Genomic DNA, 24,764 nt, shown 5'->3' on the forward strand with positions numbered 1-24,764 from the left:
ATTTAACATCTCCATGGACCCTCTTGACAAACTTGTCAGAGACTTCCACGTCACAAATGCTCATGATATACAACTACCGGTTCTACTTAGCCCAGACCTGGACCCAAACACTGCCAGTCTCAACAATTGCTTAACATTAATTGTCAACTGGTCACTCCAAACCAAACTCAGCCTAACCCCAAACGAGACAGAGATGTTATGGATCGGGAAGAAAGATCCCAAACACCATTATATTCCTCCATAGCTAGCATGTACTGCATTGTATCCATTTGTGCCTAGTACTGAATCAAGATAATCTTATGCACAATCCATATAATCCTTAAAAACCGTTTGATATTAAATAACTCGCTGTTTCTCTTACATGTTCTTTCCATATACAGTATAATTCATTATAGTACCCTCATTGTTACAACAAGCAATATCATAATTACTTTGTAAGTGTATTCTCTATAGCAGGTCTTCAGCTCCCTGGCTGGAAAGGCATGATATAAAGAAACAATGATGATGGATAGACAGGGGAGTAATCTAAGGAAAGTTTTCTTTACAGAAACGATGGAGGACTCATAGCACAGTCTCCTTGTGGAAGAGATGGAGACAAGGCCAGTCTCTGAATTCAAGGGAGCATGTGACAAGCACAGGGGATCTCTGAGAGAGAGGAAGGGACTACAAAGCTGAGCAGGAGATGGGGATGGGGTGGCCAATTCTGGTACTCAAAGAGCCACACAGAATGGGATTTTCAGGATATCCACAATTAGTTTATTGTAAACCGGTAGGATAAGACTTGGTTCTTGAGCATCGGTATATTAAAAGAATTTAAACAAATAAATAAATAAATAAATAATACGTATGCAAATCTATCCCGTGGATCATAGGGGACTGGATATCTTGAAAATCAGACCTGTTTGGGGCTTTTGAGGCAGAGTTGGCGCCCTGTAGTCAGATTCAGATTCTTTACTGAAGGGAAATGTCATGAGGTGGTGTCATTGCAGGTGTGTATTCATGGAACAGGGGAATCCTCCCCCAAAATGATCGAGTCGTGATCACGGTTCAGCCCCCCATGTCTTAAAAACGTGACGTGGATGAGATGCAAACCCCGCAGTTATTGGGGGAGGACGATTGCCCCTACCTCTTTTTTGGTCTGGGTGGCTCCTGAAACTTGTTACCGATCCCCAGGCTCCCGGGAGATCTCTGTCTGCAGGAAACCGGCAGCAGGAGCGCACACGTGAGGCGGCAGGAGTGCCAGGGCTCCCTCCCTGACTCAGGCGGCTGGCACCTCCCCACCCCCCATCCAGGCTGGGGCAGAAGCCCGGATCCCGTCTGGCTCGGGGGGGGGGGGTGTCTCCACGTGGATAATTCGGGATTGGGGGGGGGGGGGAGTCGGATTCCCGTCAGTATGATCGGGGGGGGGGGGGGGATTCCCGTTCCAGATGATCGGGGGGGGGGGGGGGAGGGTGTCCCGGGCTCCTGCCCCCGCACGGGGTGGGGCTCTGCTGGTTCTTCAGGTCTGGGCACGACCTGGGGCCCCTCCCTCCGCGGCTGCAGGAAGTTTCCTAGGCGGGAGGCAGCAGGAGAGTCCCGAGCTACCGAGCGACCTTCGGGGGGCCCGGGGTGAGTGAACCGGGGCTCTCGGTCCGGGGTCCAGGCGCTTCTCCGGGGGGGGGGGGGGGGGGGGGTGGTTGATTCGGTCTCGGTGCGTCCTGCGCTGCCGCGGGACCGGACCGAGACCTCCCTGTCTGGCTCCCCCTTCCCGCCACCCCCGGTCCGGTCCGGGATCTCGTGCCGGCCCGGGCTTCTGCTTGCCCGCGAGGGTCTGCGCTTGCAGGGGGTGGGCGTGCCGAGCCGAGCCGAGCCGAGCTCCGCTTCCAGCCCTGGACCTTTGCCCCCTGCTGGAGATCATTGCAGGAAGGAGGGAGCTGGCACTTTCTGCCCTGGGCTCGGTCGCTGCCGGGGTGCCTGGCCTTTCTGGGTCTCTCGGGCAGAACCTGGCACCCTCGCCGGGACCCAGGCTGGCACCCTCCGAGCTGCCCCTGTCACGTTTCTCTTCTCAGCAAAGCAGCCCGCGGTATTACAGGGCACTGCTCAGCCCCCCCAGTGTAAGGGGAAAAGAAAGATTTCAAAGCAATGCATTTCCATGTATTGGAATCTGCCTTGAGACCAACTTTGGGGGAAAGGCGGAACCTCACCTGCCCATCCACACAAATCAGCTGCTTTCAACTTCTCTCTCTCTCTCTCTGTTTTCAAATTTTATCGCATTTCTCGAGCGTGAATCACAGGCGTGGAAATCTGCACCACGTGACCAGCGCTGCAGCCTTGTTTGGAACCCGCGTCTGACGAGAAGGGAAATCCCGGTCGGGTTATCCTAAAGGAGGGGTGGGCACGTCCAGTTCTGGAGGGCCACGGACTGATCTGGTTGTTAGGCCCACCCTAGTGACAGATCTGCATGCATCTCCCTCTCATGCATATTCATTAGGGACAGGGCTCTAAAGGATCAGCAAAAGAAAGGTGTTGAAGTAGACGAACTTTGCAGTCTTCACAGACCCAGAGGTCTGTTGGTCCTTTAAAAGCTATTACAGCTTATAAAGACTTCAAATTAGTTTAAACAAAATGCCAGGTTCTGTTTCTCACATGAGGTGGAAACTGCAGAAAGCTTAGTTCCAAGGGCTTGATAAAGATGCAGGAGACACTGTGAATGCAGTCTTGAATGAAACATCCTGTCTGTGTGCTTTTATTCCACAGGTACCAAACTATGTTCATGGGCTTGATGATACTTTGCCAGCTTCCTGGACTTGTTTCTGGATTACCATCATGCACGAGGAAATTGAGAGCTAAAAGCCATGCCACCGACTCAGAAGAAGAAGGTATCTGCTCTTTTTCCTGTAAAAGAGACCCCGGTACTGTAAGCAGAAGATAAGCTTGAGTTGTAGGACTCTCAGGGCCTGATTCACTATGCTGGGTCTACGGGGGGGGGGGGGGGGGGGGGGAAAGCATAATAAATCTGGCTCGTATTAGCAAAAAGCTCATAAATTCACTTCCGCTCCAAACCATCCAGAAAGAAATGCGTTAGTAAGGAAAGAAGCCGTCTGTGCTGCATGCATGAATGCAGGTAAGCAGCTATTGTTAGTCGGGGGAGAGGGAGGTACTCGCTGAGGAAATGCACGAAGGTGCTCGCCAGACTGGGCATATGCATGGCAGATGAAATGTATTTATTTATTTAAAGACTTTTAATACCGGTATTAGTGGGTACGTCATACCGGTTCACGTTTGAACAACAGGATTGAAATTACATAATAATAGAGAGAAAATGGGGGAGGAGTTCACGCAAGCACAGGGTGGAAATACGGAGCAACAACAGGAAACACAGCAACAACAGGATGAAATAAAGAAAACTCCTTTCTGGGTCTAATGTGATTTAATTTAATATGATTCCATAGGGCACAGTGGCTGGGGTCTGCGATAGGGGTCACCACCCAGGAACAGGACCTTGCAGCCCTTGTGAGTGATGCATTGAAATCTTCTGCTCAGTGCCTGGCGGGGGTCAGAAAAGTAAAATAGAATGTAGCCCGATCTTCAAGGCAGGGAGAATAAAACAAAGATATCACCACTGTTCTTTGTATTGAGCCACGATGCAACTGCACCATGGATATCGTGTGGAGTTTTGGTTGCCCCATGTCACGAAAGAAAGACATAGTGGAAGAAGAAAAGATGCAGAGGATGGCAAAATGGTAAATGGGTTGAATCAGTTCTCCTATGATGAGGAGAGGTTATACAGATTAGGGCTCTTCATCTTGGAATAGAGGGGGCATGATAGAAGTTTATAGAATCACGACTACGGTGGAGCGGGCAAATAAAAGTCGGATATTCATCTTTTCAAGGGGATGCTCCATGAAACTAACAAGCAGATTGAAAACAAATCATAGAAAGTTTTTTTTTTTTCACCCAGTGCACAATCAAGCTGTGGAATCTGTTAATGGAGTTGGGATCCAGTTATCTAGTCTTACTGAGTTTAGAAAGGGTTTAAGTAAGTGCCTGGAGGAAAAGTCCATCACACATATTTAGTCAGATAGACTCTGGAAACTTGCGGGTGTAGCAAGCAAGTTAATGGATCTACCCTTTGGGATCAGTTTAGTATCCCTGTTGGAGACAGGATGCTGGGCGACTTGGGATGGAACATCTTATATTCTTGTATTTTATGCTCTTAAACGGGGGGGGGGGGGGGGGGGAGGTATTACTGAAACATTCTGGAACCACCTAGTGCCATTCGTTAGGGATGTGCGTTTCGTTTCATTTCTGTACACAATACATGTTTATGAATGTAAAGTCGTATTTATGCGCATGAAATGTGTACATAGATAAAAGCACATTTTATATCCAATAAGTAACAAACAAAACAAAATTAAAATAGGCAACAAAAAGAAAAATGAAACAAAATGTTTCCCGTGCTCAGCCTGAGCAGGCGCTGTCCTGACCTGGCTACAGCAGAAATCTGGGAATGAGCCTGGAACCACAATTGAGAGAAACGTTTGGCAAGTTCACGAACTTCTGTGTCAGGGACACAATGGACATTTGTGAATGAAAGAGCCCCTTTTTATCAGGCCTGGTTTGAGAAGGAAGGTGCGGTCATTTTAAAACGACATGGAAGACACTGGTAACATGGCCTTGCTTTGTGTCCTTTCTAATCTGAAATGACAGAAGAAACAACCCCCCTGTTTTTAGTAAGTTTTCACATTCAGAAGTGGTCTTGGTTTTTCATTTTTACCCATACTAGACCAGGCCGACCATGACCAAAGTCTGAGAAATCCTCTGCGATGTTTATCTGCTTTCTATTTCATTTCTGAAGCATTTCCTAACCACTTCCAAAATAGTCAGGAAGTGCCGCGTACCTTCCTTTTTACCAGGAACCATTAAACTTGGTGCTAATTAATCAAGGTGTTTTACCCTCCCGTTTCAGTATTCACGAATGGCCAAGAGGCCAGCATGTTCCTCGCACGCCGCCTCCTCTACAATCGGCTGGACTTTGAAATGTTTACTCCAGGAAATCTGGAACGAGAATGTTATGAAGAAGTCTGTAATTTGAAGAACTACGAGAGATACTTGGAGACCACGATTAAAACAGTAAATTATCTTCTCATTTACTTCTGCATTTTGCAGGATCCTTTTCCAATAAGGTGCCGAGATTCTGTACTTTCTTCTTTCAAAAGCTGCTTTCAATGACACAGAACCACTTTCTCTGCAGCAGACTATGGCACTTGACTTTTTAACAGCTACCGTATCTTGCCCCCCAGACAACCAGCCTAACACTCTCACTTACATTCATACCTCCGCCTTTCCATCTTGCTTCACATTTTCAGCCTCATGCATAGGCTAGCAGGACCCACACCGTACACATGCATATATATTCCTGCACGTCTACCCATCGTTCTTGCTCTCATACAATTATGTCTATAAAAAATGACTCCATAAGTCTGTTTATACAAACGTAAAACTTTACTGAACAGAATGCAAAAACAATAACAATTAGGATTTACTTATTTGTGTGCCTCCATCTCAGGTGATAACTGTTGACATCTCTTAGGGGAACAGGTAAGAACTCCGTGCTCTTCTCTTTTGATGCTGGCCTGTCCTTTGATTAATCATCCTGTTTGAAAGGGGGGAAAAAGGCAGTCCAGAAACTGGATAGCAAGAGTGCGGGAAGCAAAACAGTACTATATTCAAAAAAGGATCATCAGTGCTATTTCAGGATTTAACCCAGGTCCTTTCTCTGTACATCCACTTAGGGTTAGAAGTGCTCCAGGTTTGCCAACTCTGGCTCTGGAGTGGCTCCAATAGTCTTGCTCTGGCTCCAGGAACTTCTGCTCCAGCATCAGAGCAGGGGTTCCTGGAGCTGGAGCTGAGGGGTCTCTTGGCTCAGGAGCTAGCTTTCATAGAGGAATCCTCTGCTTCTTCCTGTTCTTCCATAGATTTCAGCAGCATGCCTACAATGTTAGGGTGTTTTAGAATTGTAACCAGCTTTGATCTTCAAAGGGAATTGTAGGCAATCAAGCTGAAAATAAATGTACCAAAAATTAAAACCCAGCATAACAAGCCCAGGAGTAAAACCTGACTCCCAGCTCTTCATGATCCTTCAAGTCTCTCCTGTAGTTCGCCCTGTTTTCTGTCATCTCCGCTTGATTTGTTGAAAGCCTTTCTCAGAACATGCAGATTTTATCACCATCATTTATTCACTGGTGGCTTACAAACTGGATTTTCTACGTGCGGTATTAAAAGGTTTCAACTGCTTCAGAATACTGCAGCTAGACCACTGTTCTATGCTGTATGCACTGGCGCCCCACTGAAGCAAGTTCTAAGTTTAAAATCCTCTGCCTGACTTTACAAGGGTCTCCCAGATATCTGTCGGAGCGCTTGCATACATTAGAAACATGATGGCAGAAAAAGACCACAGGCCTCTACTCTGCCCATCCACACAACTGCTCAGCTTTTCTAACTCTATCATTCCTTCAGAGATCCTCTGTATTTATCCCATGCCTTCTTGAATTCAGATACTGTCCTGGTCTCCACCTCCAAAGGAAGGCTGTTCCATGTATCCACTACTCTCTTTGTAAAGAAGTACTTCCTTAGGACTTCAAATGGCCGCCACAGCAGCATGCACCGCTCCGAGCCTTAGTTCCATCACTGGACCTTTATTTTGCCTATTATCGTTTTCCTCAGCCTTTTCGTTACAATGGTTAAAAAACAGAAAGGGAAGATTTTTTTGCCTTCCCTGCGGTTGTTTCTTCTCCAGTAGCAACTGGTCCTGTACTCTCCTTTGCGGTGTCTCTCGATGTTGGAGGCACATTGTCCTTGAGCTGGGGAAGGGGGGATGCCATGCCCCCATTCGATCTGCCCTGCTTTGAGAACCAGCAGCCGCTAGCAGTTCCAGGCTGCAGCAAGAGTTGTCCCATTCAGGTGACATTGTTGACGTTCTCTCTGCTGCAGGGAAAGCGGCATTGGAACAGAGCTTGGTGTCAGCATCTGGGGTGAATGAGGATGGGGGTCTAGAGGACTGAGGAAGCTGGAGAAACGTTGGAGTTGGAGAAGAAAGGCTCATGCTGCAGGAACAGGCATTGAGGTCTCCTTCTGGGGTTGAGCAGTGTGCTAGTTTCGTTTGCAGAGACTCCCTGGTTTTTTTTCACTGGCATCTATCTGGGAAGCAACTGAAAGTCTTAGGAGAGTTGTTACAGCCCAAATTGCATTAGTGATTGGGAAGAATTTCAAGATGGAGCAAAAACATAAAGAATTTGAGAACTTTAAAGAAGAAGCTGTACAATGTTTCTTGGATCTTACAACTAAGACTGATCAAATGACTGTAATCCAACAATCTTTAGTGAAGGACAATGTCCATTTATTAGCGAAGCTGGAGAACACTGAGAATTCTTTAAGAGGAAAGAATTAGCAGTTTATTCATTTTCCTAAGTTGCTAAAGAGATGCTCTATAGATATATAGTGGAAGATCCATCTCAGTCTCTCTGGTTATAAGAACCTTACTAGAGACTTCCGATGCTATATTGGCTAAACCTGTATCCCTCTTAGCTACCTTTGAACTGAATCCCAATAAGACACTGGCATTTAGGAGTGAAAATTTTCCTGACTTTTCTAAGCTAACACAAAACAGAAGGAAGCAATTAAGAGACCATTTTTTTCTTAAATTTTCTTGCCTCATTAATTACAAGGATGCTTTTGCATCTATTTTCCAAACCTGTATAGCTAACCCTTTTGATACGATGGTTCAACAGAGTATGATGTCACCCCTAAGCCCTATCCCTGTAGTATCCTTTTAAGTTCTCATGTTTGTAAATTAGTGCTGTTTTGCTTTGCTTTCCTTTATAGAAATTCTTTGGATTGTATACAAATTCTCCCCCTTATATGTGGACTATGCACTGTTTGGATTGTACTACGTCTATGAACAGTAACAACATAACGGGTTTTCTTTCTCAAGTCATCTTTGATGTATTTTTAAATTTATCAATAAAGAAATTATAAAGAATTACTTCCTTAGATTACGCCTTTCACCCTTATCCCATTACCCCTTGCTGTAGATCCTCCTTTCCTTTGAAAGAGGCTTGCCTTCTGTGCATGAAAACCTTGGAGGTATTTGAATGTGTCTATCACATCTCCACTATCTTGCCTTTCCTCTAGGGTATACGTGTTTAGATCCTTAAGTCTGTCCCCATATGCTTTAGAGTGAAGACCACTGATCATTTTAGTAGCCACCCTCTGGATGGACTCCATCCTGTTTATATCCTTTTGAAGGTGAGGTCTCCAGAATTGTGTGCAGTATTCCAAGTGAGGTCTCACCAGGGTCCTATACAGGAGCAATATCACCTCCCTTTTTCTGTTGACCATTCCTCTCCCTATACAGCCAAGCATCTTTATGGCATTTGGCATCACCTTATCCACCTGACTGAGATCATCAGATATAATCACCCCAGATTCTATACCTCTCCCTTGGGTTTTTGCACTCTAAATGCATAACTCTGCGTTTTTAGCATTCTTAGCTGCCAGATCCCTAGACCATTCCTTGCATTTTGCTAGATCCCATCTCATGTTTTCTACACCTTCCTGGCTGTCTACTCTGTTGCAGATTTTGATATTATCTGCAAAAAGACAAGCCTTTCACAATGTCATGCGTGAAAATGGTGAAGAGAAATGACCCAAGGACTGATTCCTGTGAAACACCACTAGTAACACCCACTCCTTGGAGTGAATGCCATTTATTGCTACCCTTGGCACTTCCCACTCACGTGTTCCCAGCAGAAGGCTTTAGATCTTTCCAGCAAGGTCTCTTATCTGTTCCATCACTTTTAGAGATTTGTTGGCATCCACCAGATGATTGGCCTTTATTTACCTTGTGCCATTCCTCTGGAATTCTTCCCTGCAGGATAAACTGAACTATCTATGTTTCAGAAAGCCAGTTAAGGCTTGGCTGTTTGATAGAAAGTTCTACCACCTTTTACTTTATTGAAGCCTGCTAGATATTTGAATGTTCCGTCACATCCAGCCTGCCTTCCACATTTCGAATTCCATGCTTCTGAGCCACTTCCATCCTCTCACTGTGTTTATAAGGTGCAGCTTCCAGAACTGAACACAGTACTCAGGGTGAGGTCTCACCACTGTTCTACACAAGGGAAATACCACTTCTTTCCTACTGCTACTACTTATCCTTGTGCACCTGAGCATACACTTCACACGCTCTGCTGTTTTATCACACTGATTGGTGACATATTTATTTACTTTTATAAACCACTCTTCTGATAAAAAGTAAACAAAAAAAAAAGGTTCCGAACAATGAACACAAAAAAAAATACAATAACAATCAGTCATAAAATCAAGTAACAAAATAAAACAGCATAAAACCATAACAGAAAACAAAGCATAAAACACCCAAAGTAAACCATAAAATCTCATAAATTAAAAGCCTGTTAGAATAACCAGATAGTCACTATACATCTAAACATGCCTCTCTAGGTTTTGCATTACAAAGACATGGAGCTGAACTAGAAAAAGCTCTTTAATGTGTCCTCACAAGTTTAACCTCTGGCAAGATGTGTGTGTGTGTGTGTGTGTGTGTGGTGGGGGCGGAGGGGTTATATAAAGCCTCTTGGGTTGATCTTAAAATAAGGAGCGATCTATAACAAGATATCTGGTCTCTTAAATTTTCAGGACCAAGATCATTTATGATCTTAATGTTTTAAATTTGCCATCATTCTATTGCCTAACCAACCGTTTCCTCTGTGGAGTAGTAGTTCCCTGAGTAAGCTCTTTAGGGTAGGGCCTTCTCAACCTTTCTCAGGTGTCTGCTTTTTCTCCATTTCATATTCTCTTTCCTAATTGCGTCTGCCTGGCTTCCTAGGCTAGATTATGTTAAAACTACACCTCCTAACAGTCTTGGCCCAAGAGCGAGATCAGGGCCTCTCTGGTTTTCGGTGTCTGCTTCTTCTAGTGGCTGGCTGCCCCATATTCCAGAAAGGCACGTATGCACCTTAACGCCCTTCTCCTGCTGACTAGTTCTCTTCAGCCCCCTCCTCCTCTGTACCCCTCACCATGAAACCACTCTGCTCTAAATGCATTTAACCAACATTTACATTCCTGACTCCTGCCCTTTGCACGTCTTCCGTGTACACCAAGGGAAAGAATGCAAGAGTTCTGCCTCCTGCTTGCCTTCTTTCTCATGCTCTCCCTTTGCCATGTGTTTTTGATCTTTGTCTCTTCCTTTATAAATCTGAAGACAAAAAGTTATCTTTTTTTTTGTTTTCCTGACTGGAGAGTTTCCTTTATGTGGATCTCTGTTCCCGATTTCTCCGCTTTCCTGATGTGCGCCAGCTTTTCCTTTGCACTTTTCTCAGGCCGACACGGTAAGAACACGCGTGCAAAATGGGCGCTCGTATTTGAGTGCCCGACGTCCTAACGCGCGGGCAACTGCATCTCCCCGTTCGCCCCCGATGCAGTATTTAAATGAGAGAGAAGTTGGGGGCAGTGAAAAAAAAGGGTGCACGAAGGGAAAAGTGTGCGCCTGTAACGCTGAAAAGTAGTTTTATTGCATCAGGCAGCCTCCCACACTTGCGGCGGCGCTCAGTACAAGCGTCCGTTGTGATCTGGCCTCTTTTTTTTTTTTGTTTTGCTGAGGCTGCTGGTGCTTTATATTAGGCACCCTTTGCTACGGGCGTCTAAATTGTGTGGCCGTGAGAAAAGTCAAACAGGCATTTATTTTTCTCCACCGCAAGCAGTAGCTTCGGGAGCCACAGCGATACTGAGGAGGAGGATACACGTATCGCAACACGCGGGGCCATATTTTTTTTAACGTTTCTCGTGAGCCCGTGGCTGTGAGTTAACTTTACTCCACCTCCGGGGGCCGGAGTTAAATTCCCGGAGTTAAAAAGTGTGCATTGGGCGCCCAGTGCTTTCCTGCTTCGGCCAGTAATAGCCTCATCTGCGTGGATTTTAAATTTGGTAGGGGCTAATTGGGATGCGTTTGTTAGCCCGCTCGTTTTGGACGTGCTGATCCCCTTATTGCATTGGACGCTAGTCTAGCACTCCCAAAACGCATGTCTAACCGCAGTAAACCTTGGTGCTGGGCTGGGTGCACTTTATCATGATGGCCACTTGCTGACCTGTTTTTACGCTGTCATTTGTGGCCTTCTCCATGCTTCTTTTTGTTGCTAGCCACAGTTTCTCTGTTTCCTTTACATCTTTGGTTCCTGATGGGATTTCCTCAGTTCAATCACTCATCCTTTTTAAAAACAGAACGAAGGGACATGTGATGGGCAGAAAGAGGCCGTCTGCCCATCCGCCCAACCACCACGCCCTCAGAGATCACCTGTGTTTATCCCATGCTTTCATGAATGCGGATAATGTTGTGGTTTCCACACCTCCATGGGGAGGTTGTTCCATGCGTCCACCAAGATTACTCCTTTCACTTTCATGCCCTCAGTCTCTAGAGCCTCCTCCTTAAATTCCATCAGGGAGATTTCAGTTCACATCTGGGAGACTGAAGCCGCCTCCCTCTCCTTTGGATCCATCTCTTTCCCTTTGTTAGAGGTCTGTAGGCTTCTCCCATGTACACCGATGTGCCCTGGCTTTCACCAGGGCAACGCGCAGTACCAGCTTCACGCCCTTTCCTTCATTGGCTCCTTTGGTGTTCCTGTTCTCTTTTTCCATATTCTGTTTCTTCTGAAGAGATCCTCACATCCAAGGCCTGATTCCCGTCACAGCGAGTCTGCCTCTGCCGTGGCGTACACGAGCTCAGTGATTTTTGTTGACAAGTGGCTATGAACGTTTGCACACAGGGAGGATACCTTGCAAAGAGCTGTGCTCGCACCTGTTCAAGCGAATATATATGGACACATGAAAATCTGCTCCTATATCTTACAACCTGCACGTTTTAAGACTTATCTGGCTAAGTAGCGACTTTGCTGATACTTAGCCGGATAAGTAGGGATTTGTCCAGAAAGTGCTGCTTTCAAGATTTAGCCAGATAAAACATAGTAACATAGTAATGACTGTAGAAAAGGACCAAATGATCCATCCAGTCTGCCCAGCAAGCTTCTTATGGTAGTGACTGCCGCTCCATGCAAGTTACCCCCTCCCCCTTGTTTCTCATAAACATAGCAACTGCCGCGCCGTGCAGTTATTCCCAAGCCTTATGATAATCCATAAAAAATTTCCTGCTAGCAACATTTGTACTGGGTGATGAGCCTTCTTGAAAATTCAGATACTGCTGTCGTGTTTTGCTTATGCACTTGGCCTTAGACGCAGTCCTGTGCTTTTTCCCTTATGTCTGCATATCAGTACCCCATACCATAGAAGCCAGGGCCTGAGCTGGCTGTCGTCTGAATCCAATTTCTCTTCCATCCAAAAGCAGAGAGCAATGTTGCAGTTGCATCAAAAGCATCAAGGCTTATTGGTTAAGGGTAGTAATCCCTATGCTTCTGTAAAGGGTGGTAACTGTTGCACCAAGCAGGTTACCCTCATGCACTCTTTTCTTCATTTCCATCCTCGAGCCTTTAGGGATCCACAGTGTTTATCCCATGTCCCTTTGAATTCTTTGACTGTTTTCGTCTTCACACCTCCTCCGGAAGGGCATTCCAGGCATCCACCACCTCCCTGTGAAGAAATATTTTCTGGTGTTGTGAGTCATCCTCCCCTGGAGTTTCAGTTCGTGATCCCTAGTTCTACTGGTTTCTTTCCAATGGAAAAGGTTTGATGTTTGTGCATCACTAAAACCTTTCAGGTATCTGAAGGTCTGTATCAGTCGGAGTTTATCCAGATAAGTGACGCACAATTACTGTACTCATGTATTTTGCATCTAACGTGATAACTACGCATGTGGAGATTTGATCTGTGTAATTCACATGCATTTAACTCCCTCCCCCCCCCCCCCCCCCCCCCCCATAAGTCGGCTTTTACATGCGTAAGTCAGGACATTTTCTATCATACGTTTGTTAATGAAATTTCCAGTTTTATCAATTATTCTACCAGTTTGCCCAGTCCACCTGCAGATCATCGAGACCCTCCTGGCTCTTCGGCCTGTCAGTATTTCACGTTTTAAGACATTTACGATCACTTACTCCAGATACTGAGCAGGTGTAAATATGCACGAGTAAGCTGCCAAACTTACAGGCACATCTTGCCTACAAAATAGCAACTCACTCGCATGAATGTTGGCCCCCATCCAGAACGCCCTCGGCCCATCTCTTTTTCACACACGCACATTTACTCGTGTAACCTTACCTACATGTTGATTTTGAGGGTTATAAAATAGCCGATACACAAGTACGGTATATGCTATTTACACACCTATGAGCTGATTTTTATGCACACAGTTACTATACGTGAGTATGGTAATGCTTCCCAAGATATTCCACCAGCCGGCCTCTTGCTTCTGTTTTGTTCGCTCCATGAACTATTCCTCCACTTCCCTTTGCCGTCTCCACGACACCATTATTGCAATGCTGAATGCAGTGCAAGGACTGGGCTGATGTTTCACCTGCAGTCTGGCTCTTGTTATGTAGCGTACAAAGCGTCCCGAGGGATGCATCGCTAGAGAAGAGAGAGAGATGAGAGATTTGATTGATGGTGGTTGATGGCTTTTACCATTAACTGAACAGAAACTAGTAATGACTGTGAATAAGTATTTCTTTAAAAATACGAATGAAAATAATATTCTCAAAGAATATGGGATCTTGAATAAATGTACTAACTATAATATTTTAGTATGGCTTCCCCTCAGTTATCTTAATGAAACAACTAATAGTTTTATAGGTGTTTATGAATTATAAAGTGTGTGCTGTTACGTTTGGCTGCTTGTGGGACGTCTCCGCAAGCTGCCGCACTCATCCCCGATACCAACAGCACCTAGGCCCCTGCGCAGCAGCAGACGCCATCAGCCTTCTCTCTTGCATGGCAAGGACACTGCCAGAACAATTGCCTCTTTTCTCCCTCCATAGGCATGCACGTGCCTGGCTTTTAAAGGGCCCACAGCGGAAAACTGGCTGTGACGCCTCTTGATGACATCACCATTTCAGCCCTATAAAAGGGCCCTCCTGACGTCCCTGCCTTGCATCTCCTGCATTGTTGGTGAGGTGGGCGTTGCTGCTTCCTGTTTCTTGCTGCCTTACTTCGTCTCTCCGGCCCAGCCTAGCCTCATCTCTCCAGCCCAGCTTGCCATGTTTCTCCACCCCAGCCTTCCCTTGGACTGACCTCTGGCTTTGACCCTTGCCTGGACATTGACTATTCTAGTTTTCTGCCCACCTCTGACCCTTGCCTGGACATTGACCACTCTTGTTTGCCGCCTGCTTCTAACTCTAGTCCAGCCCTGGACCTACGCATACATCACGTCCACAGAGACTCTCGTCTGCTGGCTCCCGGCACTCAAGGGATCAACCCAAGGGGAAAGAGGCTGGTATCGCTGAAGCTCCTGTTCAATATCTTCCCTGCGTAGCGTCACCAGCTGTTGGAGTTGGTGAGGGCCTATAGGGCCTACCTGTAGGCTGAGCCAACCTCACCACAGCATCAAGAGTCCACAAACCTTACATTTACCATGTATTAGTTTCTAATGAGTTGTATTATTATTATGTAGCATATATTCTGTCACTTTAAAGACTTGAAAGTTATCCTGTTGGTAGGTTAAAATGTTTAAAGCAGCATTGAAGCATAACTGGCATGCACCTTGCTGTAGATATGTGCAGCACTATATTATATATTTGTATAATTGATCATGCTATGCATTCTTAGCAGCAATAAATAACGTTGGGAAAGACTCATTTTCCTCCAGGTTGTAGGAGCCATGCGCCCATCGCATCTTTCAAAGAGGGCCATATTGGGGAGCAGCTTTAAGGATATGGCTCATACTCCCTGCTAGGACCTAGCAGGTTAGCCACGGGAAGGGAAGCATTACAGGACTGCAGCTTTTTTTTTTTTTTAGCTAATTTTCCTGCACAAAGATATTTGCTGTTGCAGAGACTCTGGGATCAGTTCATTACGGATGTGTTTCCAGACCTGCTCTGTGGAAGCTGAAGGCTGATAAAGTGACGGGGAGGGGACATGGGCAGTATTGCTACTCTCTGAAGGTTCTTTGCAGCTCTTCCTCTGCATCATTTCCCACAGTTCCTCTGCATCAAGCCAGCTATAAGTTATGTTTTTGAATTATTTTGTTTAACAATTGAAAATGAATGTAACTTTTTTTTTTTTGTTTTACCTAGATGGCTTTTTGGAAGCATTATACTGCCAGAGGTCCATACTTTAACTCCGGTAAGACCCGAAGCTAATGGAGCTGGTTCTTCTCTGTCTCCACTGGTGACTTGTTCTTCATGGTAGCTGACTTCATTTCCCGTTCGGTTTTGTGCCATTGTTCAGTGTAAAGCAGTACTTTAGCAGCCAGTTCTGAGCGTTGTTGAAATGCTCTGCCAGGCTTCGGGCTGCAAACTCCCAGAAGGAGGTAAAATCTGAAACAGACAGGTGATTTTCCTGACCGTCCTTAGGTTAGGGTGAATCATGTGACTGCGCCAGGCTCCCCGGCAGTTGTACCAGCCAGGCCTAAACGCAGCCCTACAGTGCAGGTAGGCAGTGGATGAAGGAGCCGGTTTGTGCATAGGGTCAGTAGCTGTGAGAAGAACCTATGGAGGGGGTATAACCTGCCAAGTCTTCTGCCAGTCCCTGCTCCCCTCCCCCCTCTTCTCTAAGCACAGTCCACTCCATATGGGGAAGGAGAGCAAAGCCGACTGGGGAATAGAGGGATTGCCAGGAGATTTCTACTGCAGCAATCCCTGCTCCAGCCTAAAGATGGTCCCATATTTTTTCTGTCATTTTGGAGATCATTTGTTTTTGCATGCTCTGTAGCTCCCATGTGGAGCCTGTCAGGGGGGTCATTGGTGTGTGTGATTTTCTGGCAGGTTCCCCAAGCTCTGGAGAAGGAGAAAATTGCCCAGAACACATTTTGGTAATTGGGTGGGGGTAGAAATTTAATAAATAATTTAATAAATCCTACAGAAAATGGCTTTTACTTTGGGTTGCTCTCTCTCCTTTTGGAGCTGTATATTCTGTGCAGCTTACAAGAAATTCCAGATGTCAACTGTGCCATTCATTTGACTGTTTTCTAATAGGATACTGTTGAATTCTTCGATTATTCTAGCATTCGTTTCCTTGTTTCCATAAATCACTGGAATTAGAGAACAGTAGTGAATGATACAGCCAGTTAAAATAGTGACATTTTATAGAAACTAGTGTCTAGAAATCTTATTGTAACACGCCTGAAATAATATTCACAAAGGCTGCTGACCACAGTTTGAATGCAGCTGTAAATTGCAGGGGAGTTGACTAATATTTGATTTTTGTTAGATGACAGATCCCAGAAGATTGATGCCATTGGGCTTCTAACTGGCCTTGTTGCTGCTGGCGTATTTTTGGTTATATTTGGACTACTCGGCTACTATTTCTTCACAAACAGATGCAGGTCAAGAAGAGATCGGGGGTACGTAGCTCACAAAAACTGCTGATACTGAGACTGCTAATTTATGGCTTGAATAACATCTAGAGGTGCTCTGCTTAGTGCTTAACTCCTAACTCCTATGACTTTCAGTGTTTGCAAAAACAGGATGTATTTCTTTTAATTGATCAGTCAACAAATTTTTATAAAAACTAAGCCACTTACAGAATAAAATATAAATACAGGGTTATACAGGGAAATTATGTACTGCAGTCTACATGTGTCATCATAATACAAGAACTAGGAGGCACTTCCAAGGGCAGACGTCACACAATATAGACTTATCTTTATGTTGGAGGCAAGGATGGTGTCATGGTGCCATGCTACTCTCCCCGATGGACTTCTGGTTTGCTACCCATGCACCGGTGGACCTCCATTTCCCCTACTGCACCCGCATTTCAAATCTTCAACCTCTCTCACCTCCCCCCACTGTGAACTCTCCATTTCCCCTCCCTTCTGCTATGTCTAGATCTCCACCCTAGCCTGGTCCCTGCAATCCTTTTCATCCTGCTACCCTTCTGGAAACCTAATGGGCCGGATTTTCAAAAGGTTATGCGCGTAAATCCAGCCCAAAAGGCCTGGCGACGCGCGTAAGTCCCGGGGCTTGCAAAAAGTGGCTAGTTCAGCAGGATCCATTGGCCAGAGCTTGATGTGACAGGATAGTCAGTTGGAGGTATGACCCCAAGGCAAAGAATGGACAGTACACTGGCAAAGCAAGTCTGATGGGTTCCAGCTGGAACAGTAGCAGCATCTTCTGTCTGTGATGGCCGCCTACGCCTTGGGTTGTCCCCTAGGTGCTGGGAGCCAGAGGGGCTTAGGAAGGAGGCCAGAACCAGGACTATGCAGGAATGTAGTTGGAAGCATAAAGGAAACAGGATGAATAGATGAGATGAAGAAGCAGATCTGAAGAAGCAAAGAATATGTTGGAGTCAATGCAGCAAAATGAACTCTGGATGCATTACTCCGAGAGGACTGGAGAATCAAAACCAAGCTCTGGCAACCTGTTGACTGGAAGCCTGGACATTATGTGAGTCCAAACAGTAAACAAGATGGCCGCCAGCAGGAAGTGTAGGCCAGGGAGCTGGAAGGACTGATCAAATAGTCCCAGAAGCCCAAAGAGGCCCCACAGGCGGGGAGCGAGAACTTCCTATTTGGACCTCACATTAAATATATAACATATGAATAAATACACTCCAAAAATCACCAAAATCCTCACAATAATAAAAACATATTTTCCCTATCTTATTTCAACCCAATAAAAACTCCAATCTTGCTCCTCCCAAATGAGTGAGGTTTGTGCGGCAAAGGGAACATATTTATGTAATACAAGCAGTGTCTTTGAGTAACACTTTTCTTATTGTTCCAGTTCGTCTCATATTTGGAGGAACTCCGGGTCCATTATCTCCAGAAGACAAGATGATGTTTCTTTGGCTCCCGTTTCCCTGCCACTGACTGCGGAGGACTCTGGCCCGCCCTCTTACGAAGAAGCAGTGTCATCAGCAGGAGTGTGTGATGTACCACCACCACCTTATCCAGGGATTACACAGCAGCTGAAGGTTTTAAAAAAGTCCCTGTCCCTTCCTAACCCGTCATCGCTCTAGCCTCTGAGGGCTAGGAAGTGTGTAGAGAGAGAGGCCACCTTTTCCAATGCTGAATAGGTAGCAGCGTTTCACAAAGGGGGGAAGGACCTGTTAACTCTTGAAGGAAAGGAATTACTCGTCTCTCTTATGACTAACAAAGAGAAAATAATTATGTGGTGAGATGATGTATTCCACTCCTTTCTATCCTAGCTGTAAATGGGACAGGTGTAAACCTGCCTCCTTAGACTACAGCAGCCACTCACCAACTTGCTGTCCTTGTCATGACACAAGGAGAAATGCTCCAGGGCCCTTTCTCTGTCCTTCACATGCCAGCGACCATTCAGAGGCTTCTTGGTGTCTTAAAAGCGTGAGATGAGACCCAAACACACACAAAACAGGCCTAAGTGAATCAGGCTACAGGTAATAGTACAGGTGCGCTAAGAACTGAATTATTTATTGTACACAAAACGAGAAAATCCTCTTGCCCATTGAGCCAAGCAATCAAATACATTATGCTTTATGAATATTTGTATTTATCAGTTGATGATCTCCTTTTCTTTGTTCACTAAATATATATTTGTGTATGGAAACTCTGCTCCAAAGTATAATAATTGCAGCTGCGTGTATTATACATTGTATCAAGCAACATTCAGTAAAACAGGAGGGACAAGACTTCTATTTTTTAGATATGTGACAAACGTGGCCTTGAGAGACTCGGAGGTGAAGGGAAGGAATAGGCAGAGGCTGATGAGGAGCCAGCAGAATTGCTTAAATATTCCTGTTCCGTGTTCACTGAGGAAGGCGCAGGAGCAGGACCACATAAAATGAACACAAATTAGATTGGAAGTGACGTAAACTTCAGACCACTTTCAGAAGACTGTATTAGCAAGGAGCTATAGCTAAACTAACAGTTGATAAAGCGATGGGGGCCAGTTGGGTCACGGGGTGAGTGTGAAAGGGAGGCAGACTCAGGAGTATTCTAAGGAGCTCATTTTTTACCGAGGGTAGCAGATGATGGAAAAGCCTCCCCAGGGAGGTGGTGGAGACAAGGACAGCAATTTAATTCAAGAAAGAATGGGATAAAGACAGAGGATCTTATGAAGAAGTGGTAGGGATGTTAAATGTGAATAGTTTGTGCAGATGGGCAGACTAGATATGCTGTATGGTCTTTTCCTTCCATCGCATTTCTCTGTAAAATCATTTTTATATGTTACATTTTGTCAGTTATATTTACAATTAGTATAAGAAACTCTTCCAAGCATGACTGCTCACAAGATCTCTTAAGGACATGAAAGAGAACTACAGATCTTTTAAAAATGTTTTCATAGCAACATTTTTAACTGATACTGGGTCAGTACTAATATAGTAGATGACGGCAGAAAAACATCAGGTGGCCCATCCAGTCTGGCCAGTTTTTGTGATCCACACTGCCAAGGATATATCCCAACTGCAGCCACAGAAGCTTCACCACTTGTAGGATATTGCTCCTTATCCATGCCAGTTTTTGTTGTCTTCCTTTTGGATTCTCCACCATTATAGGAAGTATCATTTTTCCCCCTCCCACCTATCTCAACCCCAAGCCCTAAAACAATCAAAGCAGCCAACAAAACCAGTGAGGCCAATGCCCAAACATCTGGACGCTTAGGTTCCAGTAGCCTTGCCAAACAATATCCAGTCAATACCTACCTGCTGGCATGACCCGGTTGATTTCTGAAGCTTCGTGGCCTGTTGATAGCAGACTGGCTACCCCATGACCTGCTATGTCACCAGGTTTAGTCAACCTCTCAACCCTTTTCCTACTACTGCCTTTCATATCTGACCCAAGCTTGTCTAGATTCCATCACAAATGCTGGTTTCACCCTCATCTCTCCTCAAGTAGGCTGTTCTAGGCTTACAATATTGTCGACATCCTCCGATTCTTAGTTTCCTACTTAATTCGATATTCAGGCCCTCTTCCGTTATCACCGTGTTCTAGAACATCCATGCAGCCACCAAAACTAGCAAGACCATTGTCTAAAAACACCCGGTCTCCCCCTGCTCAACGATGTTTGGGTTGTAACCATGATCTCTCCCTGCCAGTTGTTTATGGAAATTGAGGAAACTTTTTGAGTATTGTAGCAGTCAGAGAATTAACCTGGCAGTTAAAACAAAATCAGATCTGTGCTTTTCATTCAGACTTCTATTTCATTAGTAAGTATTATAAATGTAACTAAACTGGGGTGCTGCTGTACTGATCCTCATCAGAAACCCGTGCAGACATGGTACTGATGGATGTTTCTATGTACAAAGATAAAGAACACACACATTGAAATTTTGGACAAATTTGCTCATGTGTAGTCGTATTGGTTTTGATGAGTAGTAAAATGTATTATAAACCGAATGACTCCAGATCCTCCTTTGCAGAAATGTATGATTTTCATTTGTCTGCAATATAAATGCAGCAAGGTGTTCCATCATCCACACAATAACACACTCAGAGTACGACTTAGTTTGTGTACTTCCTTTATTTTTAGATAGAATGTACTTTTCACATTTTCATTCTTTAAAAAGCTGTACATATATCATAATAACATAGTAGAAGATGGCAGAAAAGACCAGCAGCTCTTCCAATCTGCCAAATTATTCCTGTCCAAACTGCAAGGATATAATCCCAGTTGCCAGCCATACAGCATGACCGCCTGTAAGCTCATTCCTTATCCAAGACAGTGTGTTGCCTTCCTTCTTTATACCATTTTGGGCAGAGAAATCACTTAGTTCATACCCAGCATACCTCCTCCCTCATGTCTAACCATAATTCTTTGTAATAATCCAAATAACTACCAATACAAGGATGGCTACTTATGCCTCCTAAGTCGCCTGCCAGACAGATTGGCCAGGTGAGCGTCTGCTACATTTTAGATAGGACTTCTCCAAGACTGCCTACTTAGTCTCCTACCACAACCAAACGACGTGAGGCTGTTGCCCAAACATCTGCCCTCCCAGGTCCCCAGTAGAGCCTGCCAGAGTGACCTGGCAATGTAAAGCTCCTGCAATTCCGCTAAGACATTTCCTATCGCCGCCTTTGCCATTCAGTTAGGCAATCCCAACACTCCTAGAAATCATTTGATGCAGCACTTTAAACACTTAAGACGTGTGTTGCTAACAGAAGGCTACATGCACCTGTTTTCATCTCCGTATCACAAAATGTCGTGTCTATGAAACAAAGATTCTTCTTACACTAGGGTGGATATTATGGGGTCCATAAACAGTGAGCCGGCGAGAGGGTAGGTTATCCAGATAAGTTCTACTAAATATCCAGATAAAGTTATCTGGATATGTTTCCCCCTGGCTTTCCAGATAAAGTTACCTGGATAACTTAAGGTCTGCTATTTGCTCAGACCAAATTGTCTCCACAAATTTAACTGGATAGTGCTCAGTACATTTAAGATGAGCGATTTGATATTGTGCTCTTGAAAGGGAAGATTCAAAAGCCATCTGATTAGTGAAACAGTGTGACCATCTCTGATTTCTGAAACCTTTGAGCAATATTTGGATTCTTAGGGGAACATCCTGAATTCTACAAACCTTGGTCTCGGTAGGGGAAATTGTGCTTGTAGAAAACAAGATGAGAATAATTTCAGTTGGGCAGACTGAACGGGTCAGTTGTTCTTTATCTGCCATCATTTAGTACATTAAATGCAATCTCTACCTATATATTACTTAATCACTGCACGTATGGAACAGCAAAGAAGACCAAGAAAATGCAGAAAAAGATACAGATATGGTCCCAATTGTATTCGGTGCCACTGGCCTGATTCAGACAGCTCTGGAACTCGTATCTCAAAAAGGATAAAAACAGGACTGAAGCAGTCCAGGAAAAAAAGCAACCTAAAGGGTGTGGGGTCTACACTAAGGGGCATGAGATGGGAATGGAGGACTTAAATACTTTTACCCTGGAAAAGACAGGGGAGATATGATACAGACTTTAAAATATCTGAATGGTATTAACAATGCACAGAAATCAAAAGAAGCTGCAGAACTAGGATTTGAGACTCCAAGGAAGTAGAGTAAGGCGCAATGCCAGGACATATTTCTTAACAGAAAGGGTAGGGGATGAACGAAATGCTCTCTCAGAAGAGGTGGTGAAGTCAGAAGGACATGGGCTGAACACAGGACCACTGGTAGCCGGAGGATGGTAACCTTAGGGGTAATGTGCATGCAATAGCAGAACACTGGCATGGGGTAACAAATGGAGCAGCAATTACTACCTTAAACATTTTGCTGGGCAGACTGGATGGACCATCTGGGTCATTATCTGCTGTCTTTTACTATGTTACTGTGTTAAAAGGAACTTCCAGGTGCACCTTGATATGTTGCCTATACATATTACACCCTATAAACTCCAAAAGGAAGCTCTTTGGCACAGTGAAATTATTAAATGGAGAAAATACTTACTGATAATTTTGTTTTTCTTAATGTGGACAGATGGACTCAGGATCAATCAGTTATGTTCCCCTGCCAGCAGATGGAGACAGAGTAAGGCTGTAAAGCTAATGTCACAGAACATAAACCCCTGCAGTGACCTCAGCCCTCCAGTATTCTCTTCAAAAGCCACTGTGGACCTACTATTGAAAGGACTTGATTAAAAATGATCAAACATATGATTAAAAATAGATAATCGTAACTGTACTCAACCAACCATAAGACTGAACTCCAGTAAGAATATAGGTGCCCTAATCTAGGGACTGGATGAACACTTACCTGTAATCCCTTGGATTCAAGGCCCACCCCACGGGCAAATCCTTGGCACTGTTCTTGGGCAGCCGAGGGCGGGACGCTTAGTCCATCTGTCCACACTAAGGAAAACTAAATTATCAGGTAAGTAATTTCTCCATTTCCTAGTGTGTAGCGAGATGGTCTCCGGACCAAAGGGATGTACAACAGCTACTCCCAATCGGGGCGGGAGGCTGCCCGCGGTCTGGTCAACACCGCCCGAGAAAAAGCTGCATCCTCTCAGGCCTGTATGTCCAGGCAATAAAACTTGGAGAAGGTGTGCAAAGAGAGGACCATGTCACCGCTTGGCAGATATCGACGGGCGACAGCATAACTTCCACCCATGAGACGCAAGATGGTGCCGCCGTGGTCCACCATGCAGTGTGCCGACCAAGCCTATAGCGGGGCCTAGCCCACTGGGGGCTACTCAACCCACTTGGAAGCCCAATCCCCCGTACCCACCGGGAGTGGAAATGACATCGGTACGGCGCACAGAGATCGTGGGGAAACCTACCGAAAATCCTTCTAATCATCTCTGAATCGAAGGTAAATCTTCCATTTTTTGTTTTGTTTTTTTAACTTACCTGGGCTCAGCGTTTACCGGCTGAATACAGAGATGGTCTCCGGCTGCAGGGGGAGAGGGCTTTGACCGTCACCACTGCGCTTGGCTTCCTGCACCCGCCGGTTTTCATCTGTCTAAGAAGCAAAGTCCATGCTGGGAACCAGCTAGTGGACCAAGGCACAGCTCTGAGGGATCTCGGAAATCACCTCAGGAATTCTCAACTGGGGGAGGGACCTTTAGGTATCACCGCAGGAGAGCAGGGCTCAATTTTCTCCAATTTAAAATGAAGAATTTCTCCTTCCAAAAAGTACAACAATCTCCATAGGGAGAGGTACGTCCACCATCTGCTGGAGACGGAGAATAGTGGAGGGTTGAGGTCTCTGTTAGCTTTACAGCCTTACTCCATCTCCAACTGCTGGCAGGGGAGCATAACCCATTGGTCCTGAGTCCATATGGCTACACACTAGGAAAAGGAGCATTAGCAGTGAATTTGCAAGATTGAGATCATATCCAACAGGCCCTGAAATACGTGTGAGATTTATTTCTGTCATGGTGTGTGCAAAAGTATCAGAAGAGGGTATTGCCAAACCCTTTACAACTTTCCTTAAAACCTTGAGTACACACATCAACCTTTTCTTGGCAACAATCTTTAGGGAAGCTTGACAACAGCATCAAATAGACACATTAACAGTCAGGGTCCAAAATGATCCGTGTTTTGCCCTAAGACTCAAGGAGGCTGTTTACCTGCTTTACTGTGAGAATTATGAAGCACTGTCACCTTTGATTATGTGGTCCCTCCCAACACGGCCTCAGGGCGAAACATGGACGTGTCGGGGGAGGGGGACTGACTATTAACATATCTAATTTGTTTTTCATGCCATTTGGGAAAACCCACTTTTGACACTTTAATTATTTATGTCTGTTGCCATGGTTTCTCCACTTCTTTATATATGTGTGCCAGAGTACCCCATCTGGAGACACTACCCCATCCACAGACCTGGGAACTCTCCAGATTTCACCCAGAAACTCAGGGAAATTGTATGATTTGCAGGGTCTCCGGGGAAACAGCCAGAAGCTCTGGACCTCAATGTTTATAGCTCCAGGCACTCCCCTTTCTTAAATTTATATTCAGTCTTTTGTGGCACCTGAAAGCAGATTATGTTCAGGTAATGAAGGTATTTCCCTGTCCCCCGAGAGTTTATAACCTAAGTTTATATATGAAGCAATGGAGGGTAAAGTCACTCGCCCAGGGTCACAAGAGGCGACAGTGGAATTTGAACCCTGGATTTGCTGGTTCGCAGCCCGCTGATCTAACCCGTAGGCCAGTCCTCCTTCAGGAAGCCTGCAAAGAAGC

At 45.1% G+C, this 24,764-nt stretch overlaps 1 protein-coding gene across 2 annotated transcripts; it reads left to right on the forward strand.

The window, feature by feature from the left end:
• Positions 1 to 1,109: 1,109 nt before the first annotated feature.
• On the forward strand, positions 1,110 to 20,472 carry PRRG4 (proline rich and Gla domain 4). Of its 2 annotated transcripts, none has more exons than XM_029582965.1 (6): positions 1,110 to 1,222; positions 2,737 to 2,858; positions 4,949 to 5,112; positions 15,234 to 15,282; positions 16,369 to 16,501; positions 17,883 to 20,472. In XM_029582965.1, the coding sequence occupies exons 2-6, from the start codon at positions 2,747 to 2,749 to the stop codon at positions 18,115 to 18,117; spliced, it is 693 nt and encodes a 230-aa protein (XP_029438825.1). In that variant the 5' UTR covers positions 1,110 to 1,222; positions 2,737 to 2,746; the 3' UTR covers positions 18,118 to 20,472. The 2 variants fall into 2 exon arrangements, with proteins under 2 accessions (XP_029438825.1, XP_029438824.1); XM_029582964.1 differs by lacking the exon at positions 1,110 to 1,222 and adding an exon at positions 2,365 to 2,544.
• Positions 20,473 to 24,764: the final 4,292 nt, after the last annotated feature.

The sequence above is a fragment of the Rhinatrema bivittatum genome, chromosome 17 (assembly GCF_901001135.1).
Source record: "Rhinatrema bivittatum chromosome 17, aRhiBiv1.1, whole genome shotgun sequence".
NCBI classification, from domain to species: domain Eukaryota; kingdom Metazoa; phylum Chordata; class Amphibia; order Gymnophiona; family Rhinatrematidae; genus Rhinatrema; species Rhinatrema bivittatum.